The sequence below is a fragment of the Vanellus vanellus genome (assembly GCF_965231255.1).
Source record: "Vanellus vanellus genome assembly, chromosome: 7".
NCBI lineage: Eukaryota > Metazoa > Chordata > Aves > Charadriiformes > Charadriidae > Vanellus > Vanellus vanellus.
The window spans coordinates 5,960,223-5,982,090 of NC_138912.1; the positions used below are offsets into that span (position 1 = coordinate 5,960,223).

Below are 21,868 nucleotides of genomic sequence, written 5' to 3' on the forward strand. Positions count from 1 at the left end.
TACCGTTGCTTTCCCTGTTTCTCAAATTCCTTTTTTCCTTTTTTCTCCATGGATAGCAGGAGTAATTTCTCACAGTGTTTACTTTGTTGTTAAAATGGTTTCTAAAATTTGTTTTTATACTGGAAGTCTACCTGTCAGACAGTTACATCCCTCTTTTGTTTTTGCTTAGGCAGAGAACGCACCTAATGGACCCGAATGTGGCTATGGTTCTTTCCACCAGCAGTATTGGCTGGATGGGAAGATAATTGCTGTCGGTGTAATTGATATCCTGCCCTACTGCGTGTCCTCCGTCTATCTGTACTACGATCCAGACTATTCTTTTTTATCTTTGGGAGTCTACTCTGCATTACGGTAAGAGGACTTTTTTGTTACCTGGTTAGACGTAATAGTAAGAGTTGATACTTGTTCATAAACTTAAGCTTTTATTTCCAGTCTAAACATATACTGGTAACACTATATCTAGCAAAGTATTTGGGTTTTTTTGTTTAAATTCTCTCTGGTTGGTTGCATTCAAAAATTTTTTTTAATTGTCGTCCTTGAATAGGGATGTATCTTTCTAGTTAGCCGAATACTTTTAAAGATTAAAAAAACACTCAGAAATTAAATACCTAGTTTTTATTGCCCCTGAAAATAATTTAGTATTGCTTGGTTTCAGCAGGAAAGGCCCCTTTTTTGTTTGAATAGAAATAATGCTTCCTTTGACCCTTTTCTTCACCCAGTCACCAAATGAAATTAATCATTTTTATAGTTTTATGCACATTGAGATAATAAATAATCTAGTACCTAAAAACTGTTGTCTTCCGAATTAGTAGTCTCCTGCTGTACTAGCACTAAGTACATTTTCCAGATATGTTAATCTCATTATCTTTGTCTTTAGAAAGCCTGATGGGGGGAGCAATCCTATGAATTTTAAAGCCTTAAATTAACTATCAAGCTAGTCTTGGAAAACAGTAGAAATAGCGAGTAATGCTTTTCACTGTGCATAAGACTTGTATGCTAAATTGCAAGTTACTGTTTTTCTTCTGTAAGCAATTTTATGATTCCATTTTTATTATAAGGGGAAAAAAAAAAAACCCTAAATGAGTGGAAATAATTTGTGCATCTCAGTTTTTTTCTTAGCTTCTTTCCTTCCCTGTTTACATGAAGTAAGCTGGTCGCAGACATGTGGTGTTCCTAGTGAGGTTCTCATGAAGCAACTGGGTTTGAACCTCGTGCCAGACATGTCCATTTTCTCTAGGTCTGAGAAGTTCTAGCAGAAGTCTTTACCTGTTGGGATTTGCACTACACTCTTTCAGGTATGAAAGAAGCGCTAGAATTGTGAGGTCCAGCTTGCTTCTTTCTCCAAGGCATCCTGTTCAGAGGCGTCTTCTCTATAGGTGGAGTTTCTTACCTATTTTTTAGTGTTACCCACCAGGGTGGGTAAATATGACATGACTTTTGAAAGATGTAAAGCACAAACACTATTTTTAGGAAACCTCTTCTTATCACAGTTACTTCATATACTTTTGTGATAACTAATAAACCATGTGCAATTTAATCTCTCAGAAGTCTAATCGCATAATTTGTTTAGATTTTGATTAGAATCTTTTGATTTCCTAAAAATTTTTCCCCCCTATCTTTTTGGGGGGGTTCTCTTTGTAGTGGTGAATTTTGTGATTTCTGAATAATCTTTACATGAGTTGTTCAAATGCATATGTCAAAGGGTTTTTGCCCCAGAGTTCACTACTAAGTTGCTGACATCAGTCTAATGGTTTATTGCTGCTGAAATGAGGTGCTGCAATCCCTCCTCTCCATCTCTGCTCTATGCTGGGCTTCTAGCAACCATATATCTAGCCTGTTCAATTTACCGAGCGGAAGACTGTTTGCTTTGGCAGCCTGGTTAGTGAGGTGAGTCGGCTCAGTTGTGAACCTGTTAACACCAGCGTTGGTGCAAGCATTGTGATGGAGCCACAACGTGCAGCTGAGAATGGCTAGGGAGTGAGAGAGCAGGACCTCCTCCCACGTCTGGTAAGCTCGTAGATCAGTTAAGTCCTAAAGTGCAATTTCTCCAAGTATGTCACCTTTAGTAAGAGCTGATAACATTACCTTTCAGTTTACTCTCCCCACCTTGTTCTAGAATGGTTCTTTATGAAGGAGAAACTGTAGAATCATAGCAGAGCGTAGGTCACAAGGAACCTCTGGATGTCATCTGGTCCAATTCCAGTGCAAATCAGGGCTAAATTCAAAGTTGTCATAAGGATTAACAGAGCTGTTGCTGTAGCATCTCCAGTGATCTATGTCTAAAAGAGTCGGAATTGTCATTTTTCTGAGGTGTTCAGTGGCACTGGCGATTTTATAAAATTAATCAGAATTAACAAATGTTTATTAGTGATCTAGATTTTTAGAAGTATTTTATTACATATGCTAGATACTTGAAATTAGACTGATTATTACTTTTTTCCCATGTGAGGTGAGCATATACATTAAAATACTAAGTCCTACGAGTTGTTTTTTAGTATTTGTACATACCGCATTACTTTATGTAGTAATAGACTGACATAATCCATGCTTATGAATTCTTGAAATGATTTTAAATTTTCTACATAATAAATTTAAAACTTTTTCAGTGCAACATGCCTGTGTGGCTCAACTAGTGAAAAAGCAGCTTATAAATTCTGCAGCATTTAAGGGCAATAAAAATGAGTTCCCAACAGTCTTAGAGGGAGCCAACCTTGTTCTTCTTTCAAAAAGGGAGAAAAAACTTGAGACTTAAGGAGGATTTAGGAAGTTGCAAAGGAATCCGATACCTTCAAAGCTGTTGCCAATTTTACTCCGAGGAGGTTAAACTGCATTGCAGTGCTGTCACTTCCACTTCATGCTACTTTGAGAATTTTTGCTGCTGAGTCGTAGAATGGATGGGATTTGAAGATCATTTGAAATATGTAGGCATGTAAGTAAAGAATGAAGGGAGAAGCGGCTACTTGTGAAATACCAGTCTTACCAAAGCAAAAAAAAAAGTCTTCAAGAAATATTGAGTGATTCTTATTCTTATTTGCAGGAAAAAGTTAAACCTTCCCCCTACTACCTAAAATCATGAATACTAGACAAGCATAGTATTCGTAATCTGTCTTTTGTAAGAGGACAAGTACTTGACATTCTTTTGGAATTGGGTTATGTAACACTGAAATATCCTCCTCACTAGTTGACTACTCTTGCCAAACGCTAACAGCCATTATAACTCTTTAGATATGTACCATAGCGGAAAGATTTACAAAAAGGTAATCGCAAGTTTGTAGTCCCTTTTCCGTAGGGATTTAGGCAGAATGAATGCAGGTAGATGTGAGTTATGCATTACAGTGACACTTGATTGCTGCTCCTTGTTTAAAATGATGGAGTCGGAGCGTTCCCTTGCATTGGATCACAGCGCACACTCCTGGAGAGAGGAAAGAGAAAGAAACCCAGTAAAACTTGGCCTGGAGTTGGGTTGGCTGAGTAGATAAATGAAAAATAGAGCAAGAACTTGATTTAAGGGTCCTTCCCTAGGGTGTATCGCTGGAGACTGTAGTACATGCAAAGACACTGGCAGTAGTTCTAAGCCAGCTAGCTTTGGTATCATGTGCACTAATTTGCTTGAACAAAGCTTTGCTGCCCATGGTGAGGCTGCTGCAGCCCAATTTTTGCCTCATTACACTATGGTCTATTTACTTCACTTTCTGTTCACTTTGAGTCTTTTTGTTTTCTTAAATCAGACAGTTTAGTCCAATTGGAAAGAGTGTTTAAAAGATTTTGAAATGCAAAGATAATGTTTTTTCCCTGTAGTGTTCCAGCTTTTTGAATTGCAGAAAGGTATTTGTTTAATTAGATCCAGGATAATCTGCATGAAAACAGGTTGTTTAACTTCATGCCATGTCTTAAAGATTATAAACATGAAGTGCATGTTTGTAGATTTTTGGGAGTACATAAATCTCGCTTCTGGAATCTGTTGACCTGGATTTTCAGATATGGAGTAACTTATTTCTAGACGTTCTCTTCTTGGAACAGTATGTATATTGATACAGAGTTCTCATGGACCCATGATGGTCTCGGCAAACTCCATGCAACTGGAATGTTAGCTTTTCAGTATGTTTAAATGTCTTCATTACTAACTTAATATATATAAAAAAAAATCAATATTTGTACATGCTTCCTATATATGCATGTGCTCTTATCCCTTCGACACTGAAAGTAGGAACCAACACCCGGATTTTATCAAACTTGGTAATAATGTGAACTACAAAGTTACAAATGCTGTAAAAAACAAAAACAAACAAAAACCAAACAGCATTATGGTGCAAACACTGTCAGAATATTCGTAATAATACTTGTGCCAGTAAAATAAAAAGCAAAGTTATTTTGGAATCCATTTACACATCTCTTTCAGAATAAATGAGAAAATCATACAAACAAACATGGGGTAGATGAAAAATACCTTCTGTTGCATAAAGATGGATGTTTTTACATGCAAATTGCTAGAATGCAAATAAGAGAACAAACAAGAGGCTTATCCTTGAATCTTGCTTTTTAAAAATGCTCTGCTGTCTTCCTGAGCCACATTAGCCAGTCTGTGTACAATAGCTGGGCCAGATTTCTGTAGAATTCCAGTGTGCATGAATATTAACAAGAAACCTGTTAAATAGAGGCTCTTAGTCACTTTATTTGAATTTCAAGTCAGTCAATTGGCAGGATCAAACACAAAAATGAAAGTATTTTTAAGGCTGACATGGTGTTTTGCATTATGGTGATTTGTTTGTTTTTTAAGCATTAATTTTCAGTTTATTATCTCTGGCGGTTTTTTAAGTATCAGTTTTGATTTTTTTGTCTTCTTTTTTTTATTTGATAGAAGTCTAGTCCTTTAAATAGGTCAAGAGCCAGGTAGCTATATAATATTTCAATATGAAGAGGTAAAATGAATGTAAGAATTGTATTCAAAAGTAATTAGTCTCTTCTTTCCTTTCACAGGGAAATTGCTTTTACTAGGCAACTTCATGAAAAAGCTCCCGATCTCTGTTTTTATTATATGGGTTTCTATATTCATTCATGCCCCAAAATGAGATACAAGGTAAAGTGTGTTTTTACTTATTTCCTTAGTGTACTATTATTCAAAGCATTTGACAGTGTTCATAGTAATATAATATTTTGTAATTGTCATTTTTGTTTTTAATGTAGACTTTATATGGTTAAATTTGAACGTTGGTTACTATTTAACTTGGCTTAGGAACTTTTTTTTTTTAAATTTAGCTGCATGTGGTATTTATTACAATTTGGCTTAAAAGCAGTTCACATGGAGAGGTTTTCAAAGCTGTCAGATAATAGTTTGTCATTTGGTTACCTGACTATCTCATGTTTACAGTATGTCTTCCAATAGACTAAAATTCTCCCTTTTTTAGGTTTGCATATTTGTGGAACTGTTGCTTAGTGACTGTAGGCAGTGATAACATGCCTTCGTGGTCTTGGCTGTACTTGGGTTTTTCCTCTTTGTTTTTTGTTAGAGAAAGGAGACTTGGTCTGCCAATCAAACCAGGGAGAAGCTGGGTTAGCAGCAATTTTGAGGCAGGTAGCAGATTTTTCAAGAAAGGGTGAGGAGAATCCACAGAACATTTAGAATAACCAATCTGTCACCAAACCACCTTTGTAAACCCTGTTAGCTTCAACTTAGTTTAGACCTGGGTGCCTAAGGGTCTCTTCTGTGTTTCTTAGATGTCATGAACAGGATATCTTTTATTTGTAAAAGCATCATTGCTATTTGAATATTATGGTACAATTTCAGAGTACTGAACATTGATAGAAATTTGCTGAACATTTATACATAACCTGTTATGTGTAATGTGTATGTTTCTGTTGTATGTGTATGTATCTGTATGTATGTGTATGAATCTGCTAATAATGTGGAAAGATAAAAAGCTCATGAAACGTAGAGTAAGAGGTGCAGTGTTTTCTTTTTTTCTTCCTCAAAGTCTGCTAAAAATCTGCAGTGTTTTCAGCTAGTTTTCAAATAGCCCAAAAACTGTGAGGCTCATTGAAGTGATGGTTGTGAAGGAAAAACCATTTCAGCTTTATGGTGGCCTACACTACAGGTAACCACAATGATTCAGTCTTCTGAAAATAACAAATAAAAATCCCTCACTCCTTTTGCTAGAAGATGTTTGTCTATCCTTCCCCCCCCACCCCTTGTCTACTTGAGTTGACATCTATGTCTACACCTGCTGGCCAAACAAAGAGAATATTAAATTTGAGGTAAGCAAATGGATGAGTTTGAAAACACTTCCTCCGACATCTAAATCATCTTAAAGGCTATCACATCAGTGCTTGGACCATAGGTTCTGATTACTTGCTCTACTCTTTGGAAATATTTAAAAGTTTGGGATGATTTGTTCAGGTTGAGACGCTGCGATTTAACATCCCTTGTCTGTTCTACAACCTACATAGTTCAAGACTTGTAAAAAGAATGCATTTCCTTTATTAGGGCACTGAAGAAAAGAAATAAATCTGACTATAATGGCAAAAAGCATCCCAGTTCTGAAAGATATCATTGCTAAGAAACTTTGGGTTCAGCTGCTTGTAGTAAGTGTTAATAAATACGTGACCTTTGCATACATGAATTAAACAAAGCTCGTACATGAGTCAATGTATTAAAGTAGCCAGCAAACTGTTAAAATATGAAGATTAAATGCTGTAAGACTGGGAGCTAACATCAGTAGCCACTATACATTTGTATTATTTATTATGATGTGGTATCTCTTCTGTTGGGCCTGTGTTTTTACTTGAAAATGATTGCATCAGGAATATAAGATTCTCACAATGACTCTAGTTTTCATTCTCAAATAATAGAAATCAAATGAGTTGTAGTGGGAGTATTACATTTTTTTTTGCTTCACAAAAGCTCCTTTTCTTCCTTTGCTTAGGCTTAATGACTATCTGATATGACTGTGATTTTGTAGAATATGTATTTTAGTCTTCCAGAAACCTATACATGTCAACGTGTTTAGGTAATTAAGTGTGGCCCAGTATGAGAATTACTGGGGCAGGGAGTGGGGAGAAGAAGAAAGCCTGTACGTATGTATTTAGAACACACACAATAGCAGGTAAGTAATGCTCTGTGTGGGGAGAGTAATAATTTAATGAATGAATTGCAAGGGGTTTTATTTTATGATTTTTATTTTTCTGTGTATATTTGTTTTAGAAGTGGCCAAATGTAATGTAATTGAAAATCAGGTTGATATTCATTCTGTAGTTCCACTTTACCCGTACTGAAATCGTACACCAGAAACAGGTGTTAAAACTGGGATTTGAAATGCGTCTGGATAATGCTGCTACTCTTGTGAAGTGATTGGTAGTGGTAAAGTAGGGTGGATATGTACCAACTTTGCGGATTAAGTCATTTCAGTAATGCCCGGTTGACTTAGAGGCTTTGCATGTTGAAAACTTTGCTTTATTCCAGTTTAATAGAGATGTTAGAGTCTTCATTCCCTGAATATTAGTGTGGAAGAATGCTAGGCTGTAGGTAACTTGTTAAACTGATGTCAGGTAAGCAAATTCAATGAAGGAAAGAGGAAGGAGACGAATAGCTAACCCCTAGTTACTATCCTCTGCTTGTAGTTTTCTGTGTAGGTTATTTGTCCAAGGATGTTTAGAAACGGAGGCTACTCACAGCATCGCTTCTTTATATAAGCAGTGTCTTCTGAAGAACACGTGTGTGCCATACTTATTTACAGTAAAGTCACAGGATTTTAGAAATCTTTGAAAATTTTCTTCCTTCTAGTCACAGACTGTGAGCAGCAAAAATGCCTAAGCTGACGTTTGTATTTGATTTTTGACAGGAACACAGTACTACTGGTTTGTCCTGTCCAGCTGTCTGTCTTCCTGCTGATTGAGGTGGGGTAGCCGATGAATTGGGTTATATAAGGAACAGTAACTTTATGATGTCAATTTAAGGAGTTTGACAGTGTTCCGCTTTACATGGAGTAAAACTCAGTCTTCTGTACAAGACGTGGTTGCAGTAATTGGGGATCTGTGCAATGAACTGTTGCACTCGTATTGCAATCCAAGACTGATGCATTAATGTTGTGCACAAGAGGACACAGCTGGATATTTTGGTTTTAAATACACGACTCCTAGATTGGACGTATAGATATTCAACAGCAAGCATTAAAGCCTTGTTCTGCATGGATACTTTCTTGGAATGCAAATTGTAGACATTTCTTCTGGATTCTAACTTCTTTGTGGATGTAAAGTAGCAGTCAAACGTCGTTTTTTTAAAGGATTGGTAATAGGTGATCATATATACCAGTGACTGGGCCATGCACAGTAACAGCCCTTCCCTTCTGCATCAGATCATCTTGGGTATGTTGTGTGCTCTAAGGAGGTCCGAGGCATTGATAGACTATTTTGTTGAAATACTTATTTTTTAATAAGGCTGCTAGTATGCTTGTTCTGCTCTTCATGCACTTCTTAAAATTATATCTATATCTTTATCCAAGAAGGTTTCTTCGAGCAATCACCTTCTGATATGGCCAGAACATCACACCAGTTGCCCACAGCACAACTGTGCCGTGCGGCTGCTGAGTGGTTTTAGCTGCTGCTGAGCAGGTCAGGGGCTGAACTGGCAGAGAATGTGTTACTGGATCTTTTCATCTGAGTATTCTGTTTCCAAGAATAGTACAATTTGGGGCATAAATAGTGTGGAAGATTGGAGGCCTGAATGTCCTGGAAGAGGATCCCCAAGTCAGGATTCCTGTGGCTCAGTAACAGAGTTGGAGAATTCGGGATTATTGGGCAGGAAGAGAAATGGTTAATGAGTATCATCCACCCTGTGGGTCAGATGTAATTACAGAAGTTCTAAAAAATATTGCTCCCTTTTGACTCACTGTTCCCTTCCCTTTCCTTTTGTTCCCAAACAGCTTGCGTTTGATTGCAATGTGATTTTAAAACGGTGGAGTATTGGTGAAATGACTTAAGATTAATATTGCAATATTAAGCTGTTTTTTAGTTCCCAGCTTCTCTTAGATTTGTTCCCACGTATGGGTTAATATTTACAAACGGGTAAAATAAAATCTACATTAAATGGAGACAAAAGGATTTGTGTAGTCCTGTTAACTATGTTAATATGGAAAAATGCTATGAAAAACCTTAAGCAATGGCTTTGTTCCATTTTTTCCGGGTAGGTTAGGGTAATACAAGATTAAAATGGTTCTCTGAAGAAATTCATGACCTTGCGGTAAAACTTTTTGGGCTCTGTTAGATGTGGTAGTTCTTACGTTGGAAAATAGTCTCCTGGAAAATTTTCCAGGACTCATAAGATGCAAAATCTTTTTCCTAATGCCTTTTGGAGTCTGTGATAAAATTTTAAGTATAAGAAAGTATTTTACTTTGGGATGATGTTGGTCTCAGGCTTGCTTATGCGTTTACATACTATATCTGGACTTGTTAATGCTTTTCTGTTAAAGACAATTGTTTACAAACATATTTACAGAGTTACAGAAATAAAAGAACCACCCTTAGCAAACAGCCACATCAGAGAGGTGCTTGAGAAGATCTTGGATTTTTTTCCTGTACTGATATTCTGTCTGTTTTATTCCACATCTTTCCAAGTCAAAAATTTTACTCTGTGGCTCTATGTTACTAAACTCACATTCTCCAATCACCACTGAACTCTTTGAGATCCTTTCTGTTCTTTCCATTACAGTTTTTTGATACGTATTTTGAGTCTTGTGGTGGGTAGCACTAAATCGATTTTGGGTTTGTGCTTCTGGTGTAAGTAGTAAGCGTACCTGCTGCTGTGCATTTGCTATTCAGACCTCTGTTGACCTTAAATCAAATTCTTCTCTAGGTTCTTGTATTGGAAAGGATTTCTTGGTGATGTTTCTAAGTGAGTTTCCTTAGTTGTGGGTCTTCTGAGATTTGTCAGTATTTGCATGCAAATACTGCAATTGGAGAAGGTATTGTTACTTGTTTTGGTCAATGATCTTTCCCTGAAGCCGTTCCGCCAAGCTTGTAAATAACTATCAGCGTACTTTGAAGTGTGTAGCAGATTTAATGTCTTCTTGCTGTGTTATCTCTGTGTACCATTTAAAGACCATTCTATGATACGAAGAGGTGTTTTGACTGAAATCTCTATCCAGACTTGTATGCAGGCCAAAGTAAATGGAATTATTTCAAACAGTCTCCTTCGGTATCAAGGCATGGCCAGACTTCAGATAGATGGAATACTAGAAAGGGTTCTGAAATGTCAGAAAAGAAACAAAAGGCTGATTCATCTGTGATTAATCATTCTTAAGCTAAATACCTCGGACTGACTGTGGTCGTTAGCAGTGCCCCTGGAATTTTATGGCACTGAGAGCCAATTTCTTTGGCTGCTTTCAGGAATTTCAGCATCGCTCCTCGTGCGGCAGTGAAATGCATCCAGTGGTAGCCTGGACTTCCACGTCCACGGGACCCACAAAGGTCTGGCTCATCCTCGCTTGCCCTGACTCTTTCGCCATTTGTGACTGTGGAATTTAGTTAACTTTTTCAATAAGCTTGTATTTGGTGCGTAAGCTGAAACGCATGAGGGAAAGAGCCTTAATGTGACATGACTTAAGGTGATCCTCTATGGTTTTTGGGGTATAAGCACATGCTGTTACGGTTCTGCCACTGAGCAGTAGATGGCTTTGCAAAATGTGTCACTAGTTCCACACAAAGAGAGTTGGCATTTTCATACCTCTGTCCTTGGTCTTTTTATTCGGCATGGATTGAAGTTGCTACCGGCTGTCAGCCTGCTTTTCTGGCCAGTATTACTATTTACCTTGATAATGGGAAAAGACGATAAGCTGAGAGTAGTTTGGAGGACTGGACTTGCTCTGCTCAAGTCTATTAGCACTTGTACTAGTGGCTTTTTCAGGATTAATTTTGTCAGTTTATAGGAATAAATATGCATTCAAATTAGTACAAAACAACTTTTTTTTTGTATAATCAAGTCATAAATAGTTGACTAAATATTCTGAAAAGTCAGTACTTGTTAGAGTGCCAAGTTGTTGCTTGCAGTACCATTTGGTAATAAAGAACTGAATGGTTTTTCAACCCAGATATTTATCTACTCTGTGAAAGCAATAAAAGTTTTGGTAACACAGTGGTTTTGATTTTTTGGCAAGACTGTTAAAAACAAACAACAAAATAATAAGCAGACAAACCCATAGAATAGTAGTAATAATAATAATAATAATAATAATAATAATAATAATACCCTGAAAATTACAAGCTACAGAAGTGTGGGGGGAAATTTCTGGTTTTCTGTGTGTCTTTTTAGCATTATTTTTAACTGCCTCCCATCTTCCTTCTCCATTTCTTCACCAGACTTCCCCACTGGCCAGGATACTCCTCTTCTACGTTAGCATCAGCAGCTAAAATTCAGCATTCCTTTCTTCAGAGCTCTGAGCTTACCCCATGTGTTCCTTCTAATGGTTTGGGTTAGTGATGGGGGGAAAGAGACTACTCTGAAGTATATTGGAGCTTTGGCATTCAAACCCAAAGGGATTTTGAGAAGTCTTTTAAAGTGGCTGGCCAAGACTTCCAAAAGTATTTTGGATGATTGACTCGATGTACATGTGTTAAACGCTTCTGAAAATCAAGTTGCTTTAATATTCCTTCAAGTTGTAACCAGCACAAAAAGTCCTCATCTCTTCATTTATATTTTATCAAATGTGTTTTGACTCGAAGGTTGGCTGTCTGTTTTTTGTTAAGTTGTATGTTATATTCAGGATTGCAGTGTCCCTTACAGCTAGCCGCTTCCCCGCTTTTTAAATCTTTTTTCTTTTTTTTTTTTAATTTTTATTGTTTTCTTTTGTTCCTTTCTTCTATAAAAGCTTTCTCCTTTCACCTTTCCTCATCTGGAAGACCCTTACTAACTACTTAGAGCCCGCACTGAGTAAATGGCACTAAATATGTTGGAATAAACAACTGTGAGAATATGGGGCAGAATAAAAAAAACCATGGGTGAAAAATTATTAGTTCTTTAATTCTTGTTGCAATGCTACTGATAAATATTTTAAAGTATTTACTTATTTACTCTGAACAGCATCTTATGAAGTGTGTGAGGCCACTTTCTAGGTTGCTTTCCTTTTTTCTTTAAGACATTTCTAGTTGGGGTGTGAAAATGACATTATAAGCATCAAAAAGCAGGAATGAGGAGATGCTCAGTTCTGGCTAGCAACAGCTGTTACTGAATGCTGACAGTGAATTTCCACTGAATATATAATTATTAAAAGCAGAATATCAGCTTCCATATTTTTTTCATAGCAGGTAGAAGATAGTGAATGCAATTACTTCTTTATTTTTGTCCCAAGCTGCTATTTTATACTGTGTGTAATTGGTAAATTATTATAGTTTTTCCTTGGTGCAAGTCTTGAAGCTGTGCTGAATTTCACACAGCATTTGCAGTGCTAAAACCAGTTGGAATTCCATTTTTCTGCTAGAAACAAACACAGGTCCCAGCTATGTCTTTTTTCTTAACTTTATTTTTCCTTTTAAAATATTTGCAATCAGAACTTACGTTTATGTCATTTAGAACTCCCTTGGGAAAAATGTGAACGTGTCCCCGGGGCTTTATTTTTCTAATTTTGGGAATGTGGATTTCTTTCTAGTTGTTTAGGTGAAGTTTAAGATGACTGAAGTGTAGCAGAACTGAAGTGAAAATAATATGTATGTTTATGCCCGTTTGTATTATTTGTAGACTTTTATCAGGGCAGAAAGAAATGTCTGTTGCATAGGTCTCGGCTGACCTGTGAAGTGAACGAGTCTCTCTCTTATTACTGTACTGCCCCCTGAGAAAATAAACATGTGTCCAGAAGCAGAAATTTTGGGCTGTGTGTTGTGCAAGCTTGGAAGAAATTGTATCTGAAAGTAATTTTCAGAGTGAAGTTGTATTTGTGAGACATGGCCTTTCTACAGTTTCAGCTGTGTACCTGTAACTTTTTATTTGATGGGTCTTTGATTAGAAAACAAATTTCCTCAAATTGTGTAAACTTTTGGGTTTTTTTTTGTTTTTTTTTTTTGTGCTTTACTTCTCTATACTGGAGAAATAAATGTTATTAAATAGGAGTAGACCCTCTTAAAGCTCCATTTGTTGTCTTCTGTATGAGGCTTGGATCAGGTTACAGTATTTTCATGCAATCTTTCAAAAAACAAACACGTCCCTCTACCCAAAACTGACCAAATGAAAATCCCCCAAAGAACCAGTTCCTATCTAGGTTATTTCAGACAAATGTTCAGAGTCATGTACTGTGTCTTTTAAGTAATTCCCAATATGAGGTGATTTAAATATTGGACTTGAACATTGATAATTTACTGAGTTTGATGATGATAATTTTGATGCTACTAATGGTTTTAATATCTACCAGTAAAGATTTTTTGTTCTGCATACAACAGGATGTGTTTGTGCATAAAGAGGTATATATTCAGGATTCACTGTTCAGGTGTTCTGAAGAATAAACATAGAAATGTGATAGAGATGGTATTAACTACCTACATGTATACATCAGCAGGGATAAGTTCTACACCTTTTACTTGGTACAGGAATTCTATTAATTTAGGAAACAACTTCCCTATAGTGTTTCTTTAATAAATGTGATTTTGTTAATTAGTGTGAGGCATCAATAAACTAAAATTTAATCTCACTTTCATAAAAGCACAATAATAAGAAGTATGTTTTGTTAAATTGTAGGCCAGTTCTGTACCGGTGGATGTTTTCAGAGTTATTAGAGGTAACTTGCCTGTCTCTGTCAAAGGAGCTGTTAAAAAGATTTATTCAGGATGATGTTAGTAAACCTGTGGCAAACCATCTTATGAATGATAATAGCTGGTAGAAATTTATCATGTCTAATTCATGACTCTGCATGGTCATAAAATCACTGCTTATTGCTGACTTGTACTAAATCTTATTTGAAGGCTTATTTGGGGACTCCATAGCAACCATTAGCAATTAAAGTGAGAACTGTAAACTGGGAAATATGTAGACAAAAGAGGTGTGGGTTTTGTTTGGTTGGGGCTTTTTTTGGAGGGGGAATAATATACTTCACAATTCATGTGTCTTTAATTTTTCATCTTCATCTGAGGAATGAGGTCAGAATCACGTTTCAGAATTTTCCAATTATATTTCTATAAATCCATTAGTCCTTGCTAGTAAGCGTAAGAATGCATGGAATTGAGTGTATTTTTAAAGTTTCTAATTAGCAAATGGATTGATGTAGTGCTGCTTTGTCAGCTTCACTTCATTTTTTGTTGATTTAATCATTTTTGGATAGGCCTCAAACACTAGTTAAAATTTTTCGCTGCTGAATTGTCTGTCTACCTGTCTCATTGTGGGTATTCCCAAAAGCGAATGAATTTGAATATGCAGGTACAATGCCATGATGCAAAAGGTTAAAACATGTTTATGCAGATAGTGCTCTTCACTTTTCCTGAAATAGCCTCTGTGTGAAGTTGTTCACAGCTATACGCCAGTTTTCAAGTGTTGGGCAAAATATCAAAGTTCTCCTGTCCTGGAGAAAAATCAGCCTTTTACATCTGTCACTGAAGTATAAGTCACTGAAACACTTGGTAGTTTTGTCTGTGCACCATATTTATTGAATCTGGCAACACTTGGAGTATTGGATCTCTCATTTAACATCAAATCCGATTGCTCTTACCATGTTCTTTCTTATTTTTGTTATTTTGCTGATTTTATTAGCTCTAATTAGGCAACGTTATCAAGTGGAATTTATTTGGCCTGAAAGCCTGGAACTCCTGCTTTTCCTGGCTCCGCCGTATTTCACCTTGTGGTCTTTACAGTAGGAGCTGGCTGACAAGTCAGTTAATCTACACAAGAGATGTTTTTTTTCCAGTTTTCCAGGAAAGATTTAATGGTAGATACTTTAATGAGGTCTGGTTTTACTAAGACCTCGTTAATTTTACAGAGGTATCACGGTACGCTTCTCTGAAGTGTTACTTTTAATCTAGATGACAATTCATTATTTTGAATTATTATTTTCTTGGTCTGAGTTTGTTTAGCTGGTGACTGTACTGAGTCTCCAAGTGAAAATGTATTGTTGAGGGTCTATTATTTGTCCTCGATCCTGATATTAAGTGCAGTGCTGCTAATAGTCTCGTTGCAAAAAGTTCAGCGTCAGTGTTTGGGAATGAGAGTCCCAGACTCCTGTAGAGGGGAGTGATTTGTAGCCAGCGGGGAATAGTGCAGTCATGGAAAAGTAGAATTGTCAAGGGACATGAGGGATTATGTAGTCCATCCCCTTACTCCAAGGCAGGGTCAACTATATTTGTGTTAACTTTTAAGACCCATTGGACATCTGTGTGCCAAAAGTCTCCTTCGATAAAGTTGCACGCGTCTCCATGCGTTGATGGTTGTATTCCTGCGTACTCTTGTGCTTTATTAGTCTTCCCATTGATATTACATAGAGTATTACATTTTGTCCTGCCTATCATGCACATAAAAACACACGCTATTTCTTTTTTGCTATAACCTTCTTTCTAAACCTGATGGCTACCGTCCTGTTTGCATTTCTGTCCTAGAGAAGGATGTCTAAAATTAGGCCTTCTGTCTAAGGCCCTCAAATGCTGACATCAGGTTCTACCATTTGTTTATATAAATGAGTTATTGCCTTCATTGTACTAAAGAAGATGGTAGACTCTGGAGGCAAGGAGAAAGGGTGGAAAGGAGAAAGAATGGGAATTGTGTGAGTATGAAGTTTTCAGAATGGGCTAAATTGGGACTCAGGCTGAGTTATTTTTAGCGTTAAGGTTTGTCACTACGTGACTAGGAAAGCACGTGTGTATAAGCTCTTGAAGCTCTCTGCTCTTCATTCTGGTTTAGCTAAGTGTCTGTTAAAAGTTGCAGTTTTCTCTCTTTCAGGAAGAGAATATTGCAGTAAGTAAGGTGACAAAACATAGAGGGGGTTATGGTTGTTCCGTGCAGTGCTGATGGACATCTTCTGGATCTTCCTTATTATAGTAAATGATCATTTATAGTATTATGGTAAATGCTGGAAGTGGCAGCTCAAAGAAAGGAACATATTAAGAAGAAGCAAAACCCAGAGCAAAGATGCACTAGTGCGGGATTGCAGATGATGGTAATTAATGACTTTTTCACATCAGCAGCATATCACTAGCAGTGGAGGAGTTTACTTTGTGTTATCCTGTGGTAGCCACTGTTATTCAGATGCAAATAATTTAAACCCAAATCTGTACTCTCTTCAATTGCGAAGTGAGTGGAGCCTGGCAGGCTCTTGGCTGGTGCTGTGTTTTCACGGAGACTGTCATGAGGGCACTGGAGCTCTGGGAGACTGCACAGAACGGAGCCCTGAGCAGAAGACTCAATGGAGAAGTGAAATATTTTTGTTACAGCTTGTTTAAAGCTTTTTCTTAGTGCAATAAAATCAGTTCCTGAAGGCTTTCAAAGGTTGCCTTGTCGGGGACACCTAGCGAGACCTGGGAACTTGGTGAACTGCTGTCTTTTGAGTGCAAAATGGAAAAAAATAATAAAACCACCCAACCCCCCCTAGCTGTTTCCTGATGCTGCTCTGAGGTTTCTGCTTATCACCTGAGAGTGTTAACTGCTGCCGAAAACTTTTTGTTCAGTTGTTTTCAACTGAATAATTGAACTGTTCTAAAAGGACTGACTGAAACTCTTAAGAATAGTTATTAGCTGTGTTAGATGGATAATTTTGGCATTCTTACTAGAAATGTTTCAAGGGAATAGATAATCTTTTTTAATAGAATATTATACAGTTTGCTTCCTTCCTCTTTCTTCAGAATAAAAATGTTTTCACAAATAACAGTGAGCTAGAATCACAAAAAAACCCCAAAGGGTATGAAAATGACCCCATTGTCAACAAATTGAAGAAGAATTAGTTCATGGAGCAGAAGTACACAGGAACCAAATTCTCTGTTCATCCCAACACAAATGTGCTGTTGTTTTATGTATGGACAGAAGACAAGATGACCTTTTAGTTCCACTGATCTATGTTTTCTTTTGTTTATTTAAGACAGTAAGGCTAGTGTTCTGAAGGGCTACTTAGTGCTAATATGGTCAGTAAGGTTGATCCATGATTTATTTTATGAATTTCCCTTTTTTTTTTTTTTTTTTTACATTGTTTCCATTTTAGTCTTTACCAGTTGGCATTGTGTGTCTTGCTATTAATTGTTTTTAATTACCTTCCATTCAGGGGGAAGGGGAGGAAGGTGGAGAGATATTACAGTATATTTGGGGGGGGGCTTCCTACTCTTTCCATCTGCCATTTATGTCATCCAGTGGCAGTGAAGGACACTGCGTAAAAAGCTATAGTGCCGTCTGAGAGCCAGAGAGCCCATCCCAAGTTCTGCCCCTGCTTCTCAGTTTGGGCAATCTGAGGACGCTGTGCCGGGAGATCAGGTGGGCAGGTCTCCGTGGGGAGAGGCTTTGGGGCTGCTCCACCACAATTTTTGCTAAATGAGGTGTGGCATTGAGAAAGGATCCAACGGGTGACACCTGTGCAGCCGAAATTATTACTCATAAATTGCTGTGTGCTTCTAATAAAGCTCAGTTTGTAAGCCCTGACTGAAACTTGATTTTAGAAGATAAATTGGTTTCTTTTTCAGAACTGTGTCTGTTTTGCTGTTTGTTGCTGATGATGGTTTAATGGATTTATAAGCACAAAATTAGTCCCTATCAGTGGGGGACGGTAAAGAAACTCTGTACGTTAAATGTCTTCTTGATTGCGTTGATGACTGAATTGTTAGTCCTTAAATGCCTGTACTAACAGTCCCACCTTCTGATGAGGTTTTAAATGATAGTACATTTGCCTCCTTTACTTGTGGTGTGGGAAGAAGTTAGTGTGATGATCCAAGAAAAACGATGCTAATAGTCCTCAAGCCAACGCCCATTAAGTTGGACAAGTTGCAAACTGCCTCAAAAGTATCTAAAATCACCGGTGCGCTATGAGCTAAATTCTGCATAAGATGGGCTTTCTTCAGTCCTCTCGCCTCTGTGGTGGTTGCACGTCTTTAGAGCAACAACAAACAAGAATGAGTGTGAACCTTCTCCTGAGAGTCTCTTAAAACTGCAGATATTGTTTCTTCCCGGAGATTTATGAACTCTTTCTGGGTTTTCGGCCAAATCTCTGGCTCCGGGCTGCGTCAGGTTGCTGGGACTGCGCAACATCAACAGAAAACTTCTCTAAAGGGGCAGCTGGAGACCTTGTGCAGGGGGTGGTGGTGGAGTTGGAATGTGCCACGCTTCTGCCAAGCCTCGTCAGCACAACAGCCTCCGGCGCCCACTGCGAGCTGCTGGACATCGAAACAGCTTCTGATGCCACCAAGGCTGAGCAGGGAGCAGAAAAATTTAGAAACGTTTTTGGCCACTGTCCTTTAGAAGTGTAGATCTGGATTAAACTATTGGGTCAGTACTTGCTGGCATAGGACGCTAAGCATAGGAGTATTTATTGTACTTTGCTCTCCATTTTAGAAATGTGTTAAAAATGCGTGGAAGTCCATGAAACTGCTTTCATGGTTCAAGATATACGTGCACATGAATACAGTGTGGAGCTTTATTGTTTTTAAAACAAAGCAAGGTGATTGCCTGGGCAATTTTTAATTACTTTAAATCTGAAAAGCGAGGATTATATAAACTGTTAGAATGTCATCAAAGTGCTTGATTTTTATAAGTGCAGTTCTAATTTTAATACTCCCTTAATCCTATATTTGGACGTATGCTTAACATACCCTTGAATTACCAGGTTTTGGTATGATTAACACTTAACGTAGCATATGGTATAGTTACCGATTCTTGTTTTCCTCTGTGAAGGTGGTTATAAAGAAAAGTTTCCAAACATCTGGCATTAAGAGAAAACCGAAGTGTTGACGTTTCAGCTCAAAGGCTTTGGGGATACATAATGTTAAATGTTAATGTTATGTTTTCCTAAACACGCGAGGAGACATTTGTGTACCTTTTAACGGTAGTAATTCAGATGAAGACATAATAGTGGATCTGTTCTAACCAGCTATGAGAATGGTGTTGGGAAGTTTTACAGAGCCACAAACACGCACGTGTGCATTTACATTGCTAATAGATGCAAAAGCTGCATGCAGAATTACCGCTACAGAATTCGCTACTATAATTTCATTTGGTTCAGTTTTGTATAATAAAAATGGACTTACTTGACAAGAATTCCAGTATTGTAAGTTTAATATTTTGTTTATATTCAAGGAGGCAGAATTCATTGCCATAAGGGGGAGTTTGAAAACAAGTCAATGTCAAAAAGGATGTTGTGTTGAAAGGATGTAATTATTTTTACTGTGTTATGTCCTCAGGCAGTTATTATTCCCTACAAAATAGCTTCACAAAAATACAATACATCTTTCTATCTAGCTGTATTTTCTGAGTCTTATTCCTCCATTTGTTTAGTGTTCCTATATTTGGATTCTTTCCCCGCTTTCTTATATTTAGCATGATCCCAGAGGGACTCCAATGCATCGAAGCCCAGAAACTCTGGGGCCCTCCCAGTTTAGTATTTCTTCTGGCAACTAATATAGCTGCAGCCTGGTTTTCGGTTTCGAGTCCTAAGGCTGAGAAGATGAAGGGAAGCTGGTATGAGCTGTGGTGGCTGATCGGATTCTGCTTTCTGCAGCGTTGCGGGTTTTTGGGTCGTTATAGTTGATGTTTGCGTGCGCCGTGGGGGAGGTGTGATGCCAGTTTTGGAGACCACGTGCCATCTCTGCTATGGTGACAAAACTTAATGCTTTTTTGCAATACAGACTTTGGTGTCATTTTGAGGCCGTTGCAGTGAGATCAATAATGGCTTCAGTCCAGACGCGTGGTTGCTGAGATGGTCCCCAGGTGAAGGAGGATGCTCTCCTGCCGAGACCAAGCACAGAGAGGCCTTGTTTACAAATTGTTCTCTCCCAGCAAACAAAGCGAGATTGTTTAACAAACACTTGACAAACAAAAGAGACCTAAAATTAGATTGCTTATTTCATGAATAAAAATCTACTGTGAAAATAAACATTTTCAGGCACAATAGAAGAAACTTCTTTTAAAGTGCACTTCTTTTGGTGGTCTAGAATTTTTGTACAGATACTTGTTGATACTTTGTGCAGATAACTGTTGCTTTACTTGCTGTTAAAGTTGAAGTTCTAACACATGCTTGGAATACTGTGGTGAAGCAAGCCTTTTTATTTATTTATTTTTTAATCTGCAGATGTAGGGGAGAGAAGTAGGTTTAGATTTTTTGGCAGCGGTGTGTTGCTCAATCCTGATAATATGAATTGTAGACACTTAAACTCTGAGATTCATCATTGCCTTTTTTTTCTCCTTCACATTCGTAGTGTGAATAACACGTTTTTATGCATATTAAGGATATGTTAACTTGAATTTTGCAATATTATTTAGTCAAAATCCTGCAGAAATTAAGTTTTTACTAATAAGCTTTCCTGTGCTGTTTTCTTCACTTTGTCCTACAACTTTACTCTTTTCTACTATCTTAAGATTACTGTTAACACCTGTTTGCATATATGTACCACTGTTATTGAAGTAGTTTCTTCAATACTCAGTTGTGTTGAATGACTAAAGGTAAATTATTTGGCTTTTACTAGGATTTTTTATTGTTGGACTTGAAAAAAACTGTCAAGTGTCCAATATATTCAGAGAAAGCCTTAAAGTTAAAAATCTTGTACTGTTGTGAATTATCGTTTCAGAATACTTAGATGCATGAAAACGAATAGACATGAAAAAAGCTAGAGTGACAATTTTCAAAGTGACATTGTTTTTCAATTGGATAGATACTATAAATGCTTTTGAAATCTCACGTAGCGTATCTTAATCTAAAGCCAACATCTCACATCTGAATTCTTAATTAGAAGTCTATTTCCAGTCATGAATATCAGTGTTCACAATTTGAAACACTCTCAATTAGTCTAGTATTTATTATGTCTTCAAATATTCACAGGCTGGGTCAATAGCTATGTGCGAAGGTGAAGTATGAAATTATTTATTCAGGATAAAGCTACCGTCAGCCCAGACTTTCCTGGGTAGGTCTTATTTTCTTGCCCTGAGAGTCTTATCTGGATAGATATTGAACAAGTTCTGTGTGTTTCTGGCTGAGTTTTTGGAAACTCCGTTAGAGGCAGAAGCGAGACGTTGTGAAAGTCTAGTGGAGAGGCGGTGTTCCCGGTGGTGGTGCGGTGGCTGTAGGTGCTAACGCGGAGATAGGTCTGACCTGTAAGGCTGAGCAACAAAGGGGACACTGAGCAGCTCGTGCTAGCCGGTGCTCTGAGCGGCCCGGGGGGCTCATGGGTGGCTGAGTGGGAGGAAGGGTTGAGTTCTGGAGCTGGCAGAAGAGAAGGTTTGGGGTTCCAGAGAAAACTCGTTGAGGAGAGTCGTTGGAGAGACGCTAGGAAAGATGGGGAAGGCTTGGACACTGGAACTTGCCAGGGAAAATGGCGCAAGGTCTCGGAGGTAACCACGGAACACTGCAGCTGTAATGCGGGGTTTGATTTTAAAATAGACATATAGGGAAAGAATTGTCAAAAGGGTTAAAAATACAGAGGAGTTCATGGCCAGCAAGAAGCGCAGGTTTCTGTGCGCCCTCTCGGTGCACAGCAGTGAACAGTTTGATCCAGAAGCTGAGAATCTGCAGTTGGGTTAAGTTTCAAGAGCAACGCATGTGTTATGTAGGTATAAAAAGAGTAAATTTGAGACTTTATATCTACCTGAAAAGTAAATACTGTATCTTGCTGTAGAATGTACCTGCTTTTTGCTTGTGTCATCCTTTAGCATTATTCAGGGTCTTTATTGCTTTAAAAGATGAGAAAAAACAGATCTGATTGGAAATAGGGGAAATTTAGATTACAT

General features: G+C 37.7%; 1 protein-coding gene across 1 annotated transcript in view; it reads left to right on the forward strand.

Moving 5' to 3' along the window:
- ATE1 (arginyltransferase 1) overlaps nt 1-21,868 on the forward strand; it is an 83,517-nt gene that overhangs the window by 31,215 nt on the left and 30,434 nt on the right. Inside the window, exons 9-10 of the mRNA XM_082486608.1 lie at nt 170-351; nt 4,978-5,077. Of these exons, the coding sequence (XP_082342734.1) occupies nt 170-351; nt 4,978-5,077 (282 nt within the window). The remainder of the gene's footprint in view (nt 1-169; nt 352-4,977; nt 5,078-21,868) is intronic.